Source organism: Papilio polytes, unplaced genomic scaffold (genome assembly GCF_000836215.1).
Source record: "Papilio polytes unplaced genomic scaffold, Ppol_1.0 DF822289.1, whole genome shotgun sequence".
Lineage (NCBI taxonomy): Eukaryota > Metazoa > Arthropoda > Insecta > Lepidoptera > Papilionidae > Papilio > Papilio polytes.
The window spans coordinates 3,674,584-3,690,409 of NW_013526915.1; the positions used below are offsets into that span (position 1 = coordinate 3,674,584).

Consider the following 15,826-nt stretch of genomic DNA (forward strand, 5'->3'; position numbering starts at 1 on the left):
TGCTTTATATGTAACATGATATTTTAATTGGTGATGTGTCGACGTTTACGGCGCCGCTCGCTCACTATAAATAACAATATTTCTCAGAAGGTGATTATTGTCAGTACAAAGTATTCTTATGACTTCAATAAAGTTAGTTTATGGAGGATAAGTTAAGTGTGTCGGCCGCGGAGGATGATGCCTCGGTTTATGGAGATATCCGCAGCGCCCTCCCGCCCTGGCGCCCTGCCTCACTCCCTTGCACTCCCCTCGTTAAAGTAACAGAGTTAAAAGCTCTAAAGTGATACGCCGAAAGACACGTCGACGTTTTTAAGCCATTAGTCATTTATGTTTAGGTGTGTCCCATCGCACTATACAGATATGCAGTCTACAAATGTCCTCCATTTTTTAATTCAGAAATAAATTTCAATGCTTGACATCACAGATTGCATTTGTTAAACCTCATGTCTTATGTTTTACAAAAACGGTATGACAGACCTGTATTAAACCTTAAAATGTAGAAAATGAAAATCGTTTTTTTTGCGGTAACAAGTTAATTTCTGAATTTAAAAATGATCCAACATTAACTAGCAGTACATCTACTGCTGTTGTCATCACAACGACGAGTAGATGTCTTTTCATGCATGTCCTTATAGCCTTATCTTAGAGCGGTGACTCCTCAAGCAATCATCAGCCCACCGCCCTGGACCTGCAGATGTGTAATGTATATTGATCGTCGTCTGCGTGTGAAGTCCGCGAGCCCCAAGTCACCCCAAGCCGCCCCAAGCCGCGACAACTACCGCCCCAAACATCCCTCGCTAACACTACTTTGGCATTTTAACGTACAATAAAACTTTACTTGAAGTAAAACAACATCGATAAACGAAAATGTATTGTGCTAAAAATGTATGTGTTTGTATGTTAAATTAATTTACTAATAAAATTGACAAATGAACTGCCTATAATTATAGTTAACTACTTCACTAACCTTCTCTATTGACAATAAAAGTTGACACAATGCTCGTAAAATAAGCGTATTTCTGCTAATCCTGGCGCAGGATCGTATCCTGTGAGTGCGGTATAGCTACAGCTACAGTGGATAGGCGGTAGCGTGGCGTTTAGCGTGCGAGAACCCTGCTCTCAGTTCAACTCGGCCCCTCAGTAGCGAACCGACCGCCGACCGTACACATCGTCTGGCCCGTGCTCGCCGCGCGCCACTCTGCTGCGAACTTAAACACGATAGCGTCCAAACATCCTACCTGGAATTAAAACTTTTACGAATTATATTTTAAATTTTATGCTTAGTAATCGCGTTCTCGTATAAAAGTCCGCGACTCGTTAGTACGTCCACTTTAGTTATAATAACGAGTGACAGGGGAGAAACCCTGATCGCCGGCATTCGTCGCGCTGACGATGAGGTCCGTCCTCGGGGTCCTCGCAGCGTGCTAACCATGGGAACCCTCATCAAATTCCCACTCACGATCCGCTTTGATATATTGATTTCATGAGACCCGGATAGATGAAGATGTTATTGAAAATAGGAGGCAAACTGCCCCCGAGCGTGAGGCTCGCGGACAAGGAGAAAAAAGAGTCGAACAAGGAGAAGAGAGAGACTCGGCGGGAGAGCAAGAAGGCCACTGAAAGGTGCGAGGAGCGTTGTCCCGGAGACCCGTGGGCGTACTGTGCGGTGCTGTGGTGTGCGTGCGCCATGAGCCTAGTGTCCAGCGGGTACAGCCTGTACCGACAGCAGGGGCTGCAGGGCCGGCTGGCGCTGCTGGAGGAGCAGCACGCAGCGTTGCGCAGCGCCGTGCTCGAGCCCCTACAACCCGCCGCCAGATTGCGGCGCGACCTACGCCCGCCGCGGCTCCCACGACCCTATCTGCACTGGCGCGCTGCACGCAGCATCAGGGACTATGGCGACTGCGGATGTCCACCAGGTTGGTGCCAACACACATCTACAATAAATCCTTATCTGCCTTTTGGTATTTGTAATTGAAGGGCGAGGTATTCTATGAGCCAGGTGTCCTGAGATGAGAGTAGTGACTTCTGTTGCCGTTCAAAAATAACCTATCGCATCGCATTTATGGATATGCCAAATTATTTTTAATGGCTGTAGATATATCTAGATCTCTAGTCGCAATATCTTTGTATATGAAAATGTAAATAAGGCACTGTGCACGCATTTCGTATGGCCGTGAGAGCGCGCTATTCGTCCCGCAAGCCCGTAGCGAAGTCCGCGACAGCGTGACAATTGATTCGCCGCACTCATCACGTCACGTCACGTGGCAAGTCCCGCCGCCGGCTCTCAGGCCAACTTCATTCACGACGCAATGACAGCTCGTTTTCAAGGTCAACCTTGGTATTATATTATATTTGATGTTTTAAGCAAAAAAAAATGTGATTGCAAATTGTTGTACAGTTTTTTACAGTTTTGTACATTTTGGTACAAAAATACTTCAATCACTGCTTTACAACCGGCTTCACAAGACGGTCCTATAGAACCAATTATCGTCTTAAAAATACTAAAATTTAACAGGTAAACCTTTTGTGTTGATGTAGTTGTAAGCTTACGCAGTGTGCGCGCTCTAGTCGGGCGGAGTGTTTACCTCATCCGCGGCGGCGACGTAACCCGATCAACTTCTATCAATATTTGTTGACCGCGAGAACTCCCGCGGGCTGTGGGCAGATCCGTTTAATTATGCTTTGTATGTCTAACATATTTTTGAATATCGTAACGTCATCAACAACTGTGGAATAATTTAAAGTCTATTTACATATAAAGACCGTTTCCATAATTTCTTATTTAAACTGGATACTCGGAAAACGACAACCAAAAAGTAACTTTCAATAATACAGTAAAAAAGTGTCATAGAATAGCATAAACTTCCGTAATCCAAGTATAGTATTCTTGCAATTCTATTTGTGTGGCGCGTTGGCAGCTCGCGACCGGAGCGCGGGCATGAAGTGTGGCACTACATTAACAGGACGACGATCTCTGTCTGAAGACGTGACAAGCAGTCTGTATTGTGATACATTATTTCATGTAGCTCCTGATGATATCTAGCAAATACACGATAGTAGAATCTATAGATAGATTATACTATCATACATTTCCTCGCTGTCTTTAAACTTTTACAAAATAACATAACCAGGATAGATAAATCTCCATTTCATTACCCTTCTTACTGTTTATATCAAATCGACATGGAGATTAAATGAATGTAGAGCCTGGTTGTACATTGTAAATGTAAATTCATAATGAAACTCAAATAGAGCCAGTTTTGTTGTGTTGACGGAGACTCTTGTGAAATTCCCGTTGATTTGTGCGTATAGATATTGGCACTGGGATCGACGTTATTTATTAATGACGTCATTGTTGGCGGAGGAATATATTCATGATGGGTTGGAATTGGTGCGATCCAATCCAAAATAACGCGCTCGTAAATAATTCTATTGACAGTGCAGCGAGGCGACGGACGCGGCGCGGGCACATTGGATACCGAACCAATTCATTGTTTAAATTTCACATTTTACGAGCGCTATCCGCTATTTACCTAAATCATTATTGTGAAATATTGATGGAGGAGTAGGGGGGCGGGGGCAGGGGCGGGGTAGAATAACGTTACAATATATCGCGCGGTGTGTCACCGGCATTATTGTATCTACAATATATTGCTTTCAATTATAATCCCGCACTCGGCGTATTGTTTTTCAAACTTTGATCGTCTATTATTTAATGAATATTAATTTCAAAGTAATTTAATACTTCTTGGCACTACTAAACTACTTCCATTACCTAAAAATATCATCCGCGTGTGTAATCAGACAGAGGTTTTGTATATACTGGTACATATGTGTACTGGAAACGTAATTTAAGTTATGTCCAAAGCGAATTAGTATTCGACGACCTATAACTTATATGTGTCGTAATGAAATTTTTGTCATAGTAAAATGATATAGAGGTAAGACGCGAGTCGCGAAGGAGACGACACGCCACTGCGCTCTAACTCCAACACATTGTGCTCGATGTAGCTTTAGTTTACTGTTATCATTTTGACGTAATTATTAAGTGAACGTGTATTTACCATCTATCAAACTGCTTCAAACTATAAAAATCCCCCTTTTTATTCGTTTCATCTGAAACTTAAAACCCTATATTAGTGGGACCCTTACCAATAAATCTATTCATGGCAACGAACAAAAACGCCAATAAAGTAACTAACACTTAACATCCGAGGTCCGCGTCCCGTCTTCGAAAGAAGCTATTAATTTTTTTTCCTCTGCAATACAAAGTTAATCCCAAGTGGAAAGCTGTCAGCCGACCCCGCGTCCCGCGCCCCGCAGCGGCAGGCAGCCAGCCCGCAGGCACTGATCGAAAAAAATGATAAAGCACCGGATGGTGCGAATAGGATGCAGAGGGTGACAGTTTTATTGAAGGGCTACGAGGCGCAGTTAGCGCCCTACCAGCTCTGATTACAGGCCCGGTTATTGTTGTGTTTGTATGAAGCGATGTTATCTGAGCGGATTTGCGCGCAGTTCTCTGCTCCCCGGCAGAACGACGAACAACGAACGAACGAACGAACGACCCTCGGCCACAGGCCACAGCCGATATCTTAATGCAAGGAGCTAAGTTTAACATTTAGATGATTGTTCGGCTGACAACATAACGTAGTGCGTCGTCGCTGCGAGCTATTATTCTCGTGCGCCACAATCAGCAATACCATTTAAGACATTCACGTTTCGACGAAACGGCGATAAATTGTATTCAGAATGTTAAGTGAATTCTGAATCGTAATTAATTATCTTGTGCTATGTTTAGAGAAAGTGAGTTCGTTTGCAGTTAACGTAAAAAGTGTGAGAAAGTCAGAGCAAAACATATAATAACTAGTCGTCATTATTTTAGTTTCTATTTGTCTTCCTTTATTTTCATCTGACGTATTTTATTTTTAATATGATACTTATTTCTGACTTCATTTAACAATATTGGCATAGATTTCTGTAATCGTTTCCATAAAACAGTCTTTGACTTTTCCATTTAAATATTACCAATTAAAAATTATTTAGGCGTGTGATAGCGATGACATTTGGCCCCGCCGCGCCGCACCGCGCCGCGCCGTGCGCAGAGCCCATTGTTTTGCAAATGATCAGGAAATTTAATCCGCAATCCTGTGGCAATGGATCGGAGTAATTATCGAATGAGCCAACAAGGAATAATAAATTAGCGGATATCAGCGCATATGTCGCACACGGTATCGTTTTAATATTATTTTGATGTTTCACAGTTCTAGAGTTAGGTTTGATTTACAGCTTGTTCTGTGCATATTATTAAGGTTTATGCGCAAGAGCATAAAAAATGAAACATTTTCCGTTTTTAACAAAACTGAGAAGTGACAGTTAAGAATCGAAACTTAATTCCCATGTCTATTATTTCGTAAGATTGTGTCGCAATAGACATCTTCAGTTCTGAGAGACGGCCTTTAAGCGATTGAGTTAATTGTCACACCATATTACGTATATATTACCTACCTATATATAATATTACCTAATAATTAACTGACAGTTGGACTCGAAACGATTTCCAGCGGTGTGCGATCTGCAGGGATCATGGCAAGGGGCACTAAGCGCCCCCAGCCGGCGAGCTCGCAAACAGGAGTGGACAGTTAACACGACACGGCACTACACCGTACCGCACTACACACTCGCATCGGAAATGAAATCGACCAATTAATCCCTAACAACAGTTTGACAACTATCAACAAACATTTGCCATAATTAAAATTCCTTTCACGGAATAAACATTTCTTTATTTAGATTTAAAAGAAAACTTTACGAAATCGAGATATGTTAATTGACATGAGTCCAGAATTATAAAATCAATCTTATAGTTAGCCTTTGGAATTTACTAACTTAACAACAAAGACTGTTCTGGTTTTTGTTCGAAACAGCCGCATTGCGAATTAGGCTCACAACTAATCACTTCAGCCTAAACCCATTGTGCAAAGTTAGTGCGGCAAGCAACGCCTCGCTCCCGGCGCAGGCTTCCATTGTCGCTAATGCCTTCAGCAAAGTCTAGCCGCGCCGCAAACACCCTTATGTACAGACCAAATAACCTGAGTAAACAGTCCTCGCTTGTTTGTTTGTTTGTTTAGAAATTAGCTGTATTTGATCAAAATTAATTTATAACTTTACTTCCAACAAAATGTAGGTAAACATTACGTTTATTATGAGTCCCTAGCTTATTTTCAATGTAGTTCACTAAGTTATTTTGGTGTTACAAAGTTTGCAATATTGGGCCGAGCAAAGTTTTACAATATTTATCATAACACCTTTCTTACAGGGTAAATTTAACCAGTAGCGTTAGCTAGTGTAGACAAACTTTACCGCGGCGCTGTGCGAGCCCCCCCGCGGCACGACGCGGCGGTCCTTAGCTACGAGCAAGTATTTATGAACCGAAACTACGTTTACTTCGCGGCTTATTTTGGTTTCTCTATTATCTAACGCAGCAGGCGCGGCCCAAAAACTAATAGCAAGTCCAAACAATCAGGCCGTTTAATCAAAACTATGTAGAGATGGGGGTAGGGGTGGGGGTGCAAGGTGGCGTTAAGCCTGTGTAAATAAGGAATACGCGACCACTTCCGGTCACGTCACGCTCTCCCGCAACCAAGTTTTGTATAACACTTGTAATGTGTACACAGCCCGCGCACTCCTTTGTTAAATCGATGACGATCGACGATAATAGTGCGTAAAACGATTTTAACTCCAGAAGTTATTTAATGTTGATTAAATCCAAATGGAATGGAATTATAGTGTAATTGTAATGAATTTAATTAGAGCAGCTCTACACTCGCCAGGGCTAGGCAGCAGTATAAGAACAATCCCGGCAGAGCGCATCTCTTTAAATAAACATTCAGTAGGTCACATTCAGATGTTCATTAAGTAACCTTATTAGAGCTGTTTGTCTTCAGCGAGCTGCGATCTGCGACCCGAGTGTGAACTTTTGAAAGCTTCCAAAAGCGGCGTGGTGTGCGACTCAGCCCTAATTGAATGTTTGCTCTGCCGATGGAGCCGACGCAGCCCTACCATTTACATGCAAATATAAATTTTACGGTAAGCGATATTAGTTCTTATACGTCGATATCTTACGGGACGAATTCGTACCAAGAGGCGGAAAAATCATTTAACCGTGGGGGAAATAAATTGACTCGGTAGAGACGGTTTTAGATTTATTTTGATTTGGAGCAAAGTGTGTATAAGTACCTACTACGTATGCGTGTTGAGGATTACGTTGTTGTCACAGTGAGTGCTGGGTGACGGCTGCTGCGCGCACGGCGGCGGTGCACTCGACTCCGAGCGCGCTCCGGTGATTAGTGTAGGACCGGTGTTATGTTATATTTATAACTGCCCGTTTGTTTGTGCTCTGAATCTTTACTAATCCAGTTGTCTGCCATTTATTCAATTTCAAGATAAGTTATGTATATGTATAGCTCATTTCCTTGATTTTTTACACAATTATGTTTTATAACGTTTATAACTCTAAATATTGACATAACACTAAAGTTTGTTACATTAAGTTTAATCAGTACAAATTACTAGCAGCCGCACAATGAGTACTTGCGGCATAAATAAACTATACTCGTACTAGCAAACACTGATACGATGCGAGCGCGCTATGTGAAGCAAGCGTTGACTGTCGCGAGGAGCGAGGACAGAGGACAGAGGAGCAAATGAAATGAAGTCGACACTTGAGCGGACAAATGAAGGCAATTCGTTAGCGGCGTGCTGCCGGCTGGAGGCGGCTCGGGACGGGACAGGACGGAATACGCTATCGCTAGAGGCTCCGCGTGGTGTGGGGCGCCACTGCAACCGTGCAAACTAAGTGTAACCTTATTGCGTTTAGCAACATTTTTAACACAGTTGATTTGTTTTAATTTAACAACTAAGTTAGTTATCTTGTTCTTTTCTTCTCCTATTAATATTTGGTATTAAATAAACAATTAAAAAGCTATACAATAGCAAGCAAATCCTTTAAACTATAGAATTGAACGTTTGAGCGGTACGACTTAAATTACAAAACGTGTCTGTGCACAGCTTGTGAACCGAAAAAATAAGTAAAAGCGGGATTTATTGCGCAATTTCATGGCCTATTGAGTCACCGGAAGTAGACAAGAGAGGGCGCGGGGGTGGNNNNGGGGGGGGGCGTCAACCCTCCAGTGACGTTTACTGAGACAAATTACATTATTTTGCTAAACATAAAAACAAAGCTTCGTTATTATCACTACCATTGATCTGAAATTATCAATCCAATAGAACTAAGCAATAAGCACGCTTTATTGCAACGTTACTGACTGAAACGTAAACAAACAATAACGCTATTGACCAAAGTTATATTTTTCAATAATTGTCACCATACGACGGACTTTGTAACTCAGAAGAGGTAATTAGAAAGCTTGCTCCAGTCTGACAGTGTAGCGGCCGGCCGCGGCTATAATTGAGTGCTCATAGCGTGGCGGCTTGGCCGTGCAGTGTCCGGGGCCCACGCGATTTGTTTGCCTTTAATTAACCCGTTGTAACCCCAGTACTGAACAGAGTCCCTCGCCTCTACGCTGGCTACACTCGCCGCCGCGCGCAGCTCGCAGCTCGCCTCACGCGATACTAACAACCGTTACTTTTTTGGAAACCTAACCTCTTCCTAATCAAGACGCTAATTTTCCAAGTGTACTTGTTATAGTACTTAGTGTACGAGTGTACGGTTCTTTTACATTAACTCGGTAATCACAAACTTATTACAAGGCATACGTGAGAAACATTCTGAATTTTAAAATTCCCACAATAAATTTTATTTTGCGCAATTTAAAACTTGTAGGGTATAAAGAAAATTTATTACATTTAGGTTTTATTAAAATTCGTTAATATTCATGTCGCGGCGGTCGCAATTAAATTAAATAATCGAAACACGTCCAGCTCATGAAGCCGTCGGCGGAGGACCAATTAACATGATTTACATTCAGATCGGATGCAATGACTTGCACTTATGGAGACAAGATAAAATATAGAGACAAATGCGCTTTGCTGGAACTGTAATTAAATTCACTCTTAATTATAGTAGAGGCTTATTTAGATAGTACGATGTAAACGAGGCTTCGAGTGCGCGGGGCGGTGCGGGGCGGGGCGGGGGACGGGTGCGATAGAGTCATTAGCTGCGCCTGTTGATATTACCAATTTAAACCGCCGCCGGCAGCTGTTGACGGTTCCCATTCACAAGCCACACGTACTTTATTAAACACTCCGATCTCAGGTCTAGTGGCAACACATTGACTGCCTTCTCTAGTTATTGACGCTGTTAGCGTCCTCTTAGCGACCTGCTTGTGCCTCATACCTTTGTAATCTACTCGCCACACTCAACGACTTACCAAAATAAACAATATCAACTATGTATACAGTACTCTCGTCTAGTACACACACTGATACCACATTGTAACAATCAATAAACACTTATATTATATTGTTATATTTAGAAAATAAATAGTTTAAAGTAAATTACAGGTAGTCAGAAATACCACAAGTAGTAAAGTACTTAAATGTTATAACGTTGCTATCAAGATACAAGTAATATAATTTGTTACACTCCTTGTCTACCTAGATATGTTATATGAATAAGTGATTTAACATGATTTATAAGGATAATTTAGCATGTCGGGACAACTTTGCAATCACCTTAACTAAGATAGAAGATCGTGATCGACCTGCTTAACCTTTCAAACAGAACCGCAATACATTCCCGAGCAACAGAACTGCAGGCCATCGTGATCAAAGTACAGTCTTTGGTTTAATCCCAGCTGTTGACATTTTAATAATAACAATTTAACTACTCCATTCACCTCTTAAAATCGCACCCTTAATATTCCTTTGTAATAAGTTTTCGTTTTTGTAGTGATGAGACATAAAATCAGAAACTAAATAATGTTCTTGTAAACGTCAACAGAAATAATTCGTGTTTATTACACCACAGTTATTTTGAGTGGCAATAAAAATCAGAGCAGTAAAAGTTCTTTCGTGACGGCCGGCGCTCTCAGTTACGATACGACTCGGCCGGACTCCGACGTCAATGTGATTTTAGTCTCATAAATGTGAAATTAATTTTTATCGTAAAATATTATCAGTTGTCACATATCTATTTGTTATTTGATGACAAAATTCATTTTACATGTGGTTCCTTGGTTGCTTAATTTTATTCGTTAAAGTATTCTCCGATTTTTTTTTTGTTTTAAAGTAAATTGTTGCAAATATCAGTATACTACTATGGTGGCTTTGATGCTACAAACGTTTATTTACAATTTAATCTGCATGTTATATCGATTATTATAATGTCAGGTCTGCGCGTTCCTAGCTCGGAGGAACGCGCCCGGAGCGACGGCGACGGGACGCGCTCTGCCGCTGCGGCCAACATAAATCAAAACTCGGCGCGTGTCCTCCCATTAGCGGTTTTGTAAAATATAGCTCGATATCGCACATTTATGACATTGTGCTTGTGCACATACAGAAGTGCGTATAGTAAATAAATTTATAAAAAAAAGCTTATTATTCTTGTTGTTTAGCACTGTATTTTTCTACTGTGTACAATATACACACATATGTAAATAATAAACTCATTGGGACGATTTGGATCTATTTTCATGTAGTTTCAACTGTTTCCTTTACATAACTAACTTAAGGTTATATGTGTTGTAGCTCAAAATAGAACTAAGTTACATAGTTAATTAAGATTTCATTATATCTTCTGTCGCTCTTCTCGCTACTGTAACATGCAGATTAAACGGCGATTGTTAAAAAAACAACAACAAAATATGGAACGGATTTCCGCAACGCTTGGCTTTCCGTAGTCCCGTTACGTCCGTTATACCAAAGCATTGCTTTTTATCCATTGTTAGTCGGACATCAAAATACAAAAGGCCGTTTTTGTCACTCACAAAGGTCAGTCAATCAAAACATTGCACATGCCGCGCTTCGCCATTTGTATTATTTCATTCTAGTTACAATCTCGTGAAGAATGAAGAATGAAATAAAACTTCGCGGTTTCGAAGTAACAAATCAGTTGGTTTCAGAATTCCAAAACATGTTATTGAATTATAATATCAGCAAGATTTCACATCAGTGCCTTCTTTTTTTTATATTATAACTTTAATTTTGTAATTTAAAAAAACGTTCAGATCACACCCCAACTCGATTAGGCATCGCAAATACTTAATGGGGTTGTTTAATATCTGTACAAGGGCAGATTTGTTTGCCCGATGTGTTTTCGGATTCGAAAAGAATAGAGGTGATGCGTGAATGTAGCTCTATTGTAGGGTGCCGTTGACCTCGGCATTGGGGGGCCCGCACCCCGCGCCCCTCGTAGCAGGTCCAGGAGGCGGAGGTGCGGCGGGGCAGGACCGGACACCAACCCTTTGTGTGTGTAACGTGTTTGTATGTCATTGTTATCAACCAACACTAGAGGGCTTTTGCGAAGGAGTTGACTTCAAACAAATTTGTTTGAAATAACGCACTTTATAATATGATTTATATGTATGTATCTGCAGTGGGAACAAATGTAATGTGATTTAAATAACAATCATTAATAATCAAATAGTATTCATTCACGTATCAGATTTTATTTCAAATACTTGGTTCAACATGCATGTAAAATTAATGTATTCGGCCGGTGCTGGCCGCTTGCCGCTGCCCGCACCACTCGGCAGGTAAGCGCTGGAAAGTGCTCTGTTTTCTCGTTCTTGGACTCCTTTCTTTGATTTATTATTAACAAGCAAAACGGCATTCGCTGTGAAAACTTTGTTTCCAGAGATTAGAAATCATGTTATTTCTGAATCTTTCCCTACTAAATTGAAACTAAGTATTTTTAAATGTAACATTTTTGTCTATTTCTACTGATGTTGGATACGTACTAGCGATAGGGTATTTGTGTCCGCTGTCTGCGGGAACCGGCCACAGTAAACTTACGCCACGTGTCTGTATTTTGAACAACAATAAAACCTAAGAGAAGATCATAACCAACATATGTTTTATTGAAGTTTTAACAAAACTATTGTGAAAATAGTTTGTTTTCGCAATTCGCTAGTTTTGTTAAATATCAGCACAGCTATTTGTGTGCGTTCAGTAACTTTGTATAGTGACAATAATAGTGATAGTTAAGCATAACATGGCTATTCATCTAATTCAGTACGTACAATAACAGTTTAACAAAGAACTCGCTCAATGGACTCGTCCCCCTTTTTGACGACACTGCAGGGACAATCTGCGGGGCGCAGGACGCGAGCTGCCGGCCCCGTACAATAGCGCTAAATTATGTTATAACATTTAAAAATATGACCTCTAGAAGGATTTAGTGCGCGCTTCCGACTGAATGTAGTAGAGTTTCCGCGCGGCCAATGATATTATATTTTTGAATAATGACTTAATCTCAATTTATGGCAGCTGTATCGGGTCAGTCGCTCCTGCCGGCACGGCGGGTTACCTACTGTTGTTAATGTTGTTTTGGTGCTAGTGGGAAGACTCGAGCAGTGTTCGCTGGTTTCTGTATGGTTTTTACTTATATATTTTTACTTTATGTCCCCAAAACAATCGTGGACTGCTTACAAAGTATAAGTAATCAAATATTTAACAATACATAAACCATCCTTCACAACGCTCTGTTGCCTGTCATTCAAAGTTAATGTTCACGAATAATCTGCCACCACGCATCACGGAGAAATATGATTATCAAAGCGTCTTATATTTCAGCAGACAGAGACAACTTAACCTATCACGAAACACTTCAATAATGACAAATATACGATTACAATCACTCAATATGCAAATGTATTTAAAATAGAGGCGCAGCGCTGCAACCATTATAATGCGGCCGTGTAAATAATGCGCGGGCAAATTGCAGCACTTGCTGCAAACAAGTTGTAGCTGACTCGACAGATGTCCGCAGCGAGCAGCGAGCAGCGTGCAGTGTGCAGTGTGCAGTGTCATATGTCGACAGTTGACACCGCGTGGACACACAGTAGAAAAATCACATTCGCTTCTCATTTTTCACTCGCGCCCCCTTGGATAGTGTTAAAATCTCCTCGTAAATACGGGATGTTGATTAATTCAGCAAATTTATTGGAGCGAAACAAAAAAATAACTTACCATTTAGGGGAGATCAGAGAGAATTTGAGTGCTTTTTAAGCACCCCTGTTTACTTTTAAATTGTTTTTAAAGCATACTAAAGAAGCCCGAGGCGTAAAATCATTGAATTGAATTTTTATTCCGTTTTTGTAGCACCGCCGCCGCCGCTGCTCGGCACTGTTACGTCTGCTTTGATCGAAGCTTGTAATTTTATGTTTACAAACATTTCACAATTTTCGGAGCGGCATGGCAGTCCTGAAAATATTGTCCCTTAATATCTATATTTAAAATTATAACAATGGTTTAACAATGCAATAGATTATTAAATCAAACCTTGATAAGTTGTTGACAGTATTTCAGTTAATATCTCACACAGTCCCCCAGTCGCAGTCGCAAGCGCATTTGAAACTTTATTGGCAAATGAGCTGATTGCGCTCAGCCTGTATACGTCGCGGAGAGGAACATATCTTGTAGCACTAATAAGCCATCTCGCCGTATGTCCCGCTTATACCGTGTGGCACGTGTAGCGTGTCCCGCGTGTTCCGCGTGTCCCGCACCGCTGGCGCGGCGACCAGTGTTGGAGCCAGATGTTTGTTCTATACTGCCACAGTTGCAGTCGCATGTTTATTTTGACGGGTTTTTAATTGCTTTGTTTTCAGTGAAAGCTGAAATACGTTATCGTTGTATTGGCTCAATGTGCCACCAATATTTTATTTGTTGTTTTTTCGTCAAGTAATAAGGTTGCAATTTACTATCTCGGGTGTTGTATATAATATTGTAAATATTAAATAAGTGTCAGTCTTCTTGTAACCTTAGTTTGAGACTTATTAGGACGTTAACGAGTTTACTACGCCGAGACGTGTGAGGGAGCCCCAGCCTGCTGCGGCGCCCTCGGTCTCGGCCCTCAGGGCTTATTACGTCGCCGTCTGCTTGTCGTTTGTATGTGCACTGTACATACACACAGCAACTACATACCTACGTATATCAAAACTTATGGTACGGAATCCCTTGCACTCGCGCGAGTTTCGGGGCAAAACCCTTATTGTAAATATAAGTTGCAGTATCGAGTTTCGTGTGGCGACAAGGCGGCTGCCCTGCCCTGTACTGCCCAGCCCTAGCGAATGGCACTTTACTATCTTTATGAGTGCAGAAAGTCAACAGTTTTAAGTTACATCTATTAAAAATTTGAATTACGTGCTAAGTTATTTTTTATTGCTATCTTTTAAAGTTAAATAAAACCTACACATTTGTACAAAGAGATTGACAGTGACAGACAGTTTGACAGTGGTAGAGCCCGCTTTAACTTCTTCGCACTGTAGGGCCGGCTCGCTCGGTGTGACACAACGGCCACGCAGAAGACAGGCGTGAAGTGGCAGCTATTCCGCGCTTCGTCTGATGAGTGTGGTGCCGGAGGCCTTATTATAGTCCCTTTGCCTTTCCATCCCTTTCAAAGGATGGGAAAGAAAAGTGGATATGATGGCGAAGGTGACGCACAGGAAGGGCAAAAATCACCTTTATGTGCGTCTCTTCCTCCGTGAATTAAGGGTGGGCAACGCATCTGCAATTGCAGATGTCTATAGGCAGCGATCGCTTCGGCGGGTTCAGCTGGCGGCTTGCTCATTTGCCACCTTGTAATATAAAAAAGATAGAATAGTAACGGTAATGTAAGTTTAATTATCAGTTACTGTGACTATGGCGCGTACAGCCAACATAAACACACTTATTAAATGTTTACATTGTAACGATTACATCAATTCATCAGAGCGCGCGCGGCGGAGCCACTTAAATGTACTAATGTTTTATTTATCAGATTCTTTAGGCAGCCGCCGCCGCGCGCTGCCAGCCCCCAGCCCGCTACCCGCTACCCGCTACCCGCTACCCGCTACACGCTAGCCGCGGCCAAACTTGTTACCCGGATTCACACCCACGCACTCATATCAATTACATTTATGTTAATAATTCATTTGTAACTGTAAATCAGAGTTAAGTGCCGCTAAATTATCATTTTATAGACGTCATGGAATTTTGATACGATACTAAACATACCGCCATAGCGCAGGTCACCTTAGTGCAATCTGTTGTCAGCCGACAGTTAGCCAAATGTTAAGACTTTATCAAAGTACACGTACAGTTTTTTTTTTAATATATTTACAAGAATAGATAGGCTTTGTAATGAAATAAAACTGTCCTGGGACTATAAATATTAAGCAGAGATTGCAAACAATACTCGTGGTTTCCCCCCTCCGCACCCCCTCCGCACCCCCTGCCCAACGCGCACACATTTGTATTATTGTTTACCTAGTTTTATTCCCAAAGCTCCTACAAAACACAACTTTTATATCTACGGATGTTAATGCCCCGAATCATTCAATATTAAATAGCCAATATCTATTACCTAATATATACCTAATGATATATCTTTCGGTCCGTGTCAGCACAATAACTTACATCAAAGCTTGTTTTCTTTAAATCAGACACTTTGTAGCGGAAGCTGTGCGGGGCGGGGGCGGGGGTAGTATTTATAAATGTCAAGAGAGTTGTAAAGGTGTTGCTCAAATTGCTCTCACAAACTCAAACCTTTCAGCGGTAAACAAATGTAACGGAGCTCCCGAAATATCTCCAAAGGGCGGGAACTCGTAAAATTTCAATATCCGTTAAGTCGGCATCGCTTTTAATCTTCAGTAAATTTGTCCCCCGC

At 41.4% G+C, this 15,826-nt stretch overlaps 1 protein-coding gene across 1 annotated transcript in view; it reads left to right on the forward strand.

Moving 5' to 3' along the window:
• Positions 1-1,122: 1,122 nt before the first annotated feature.
• The window catches only part of LOC106106212 (collagen alpha-1(XIII) chain), a 42,521-nt gene continuing 27,817 nt past the window's right edge, over positions 1,123-15,826 (forward strand). The window contains exon 1 of the mRNA XM_013286761.1: positions 1,123-1,916. Within this exon, the coding sequence (XP_013142215.1) occupies positions 1,499-1,916 (418 nt within the window). The 5' untranslated portion in view covers positions 1,123-1,498. The remainder of the gene's footprint in view (positions 1,917-15,826) is intronic.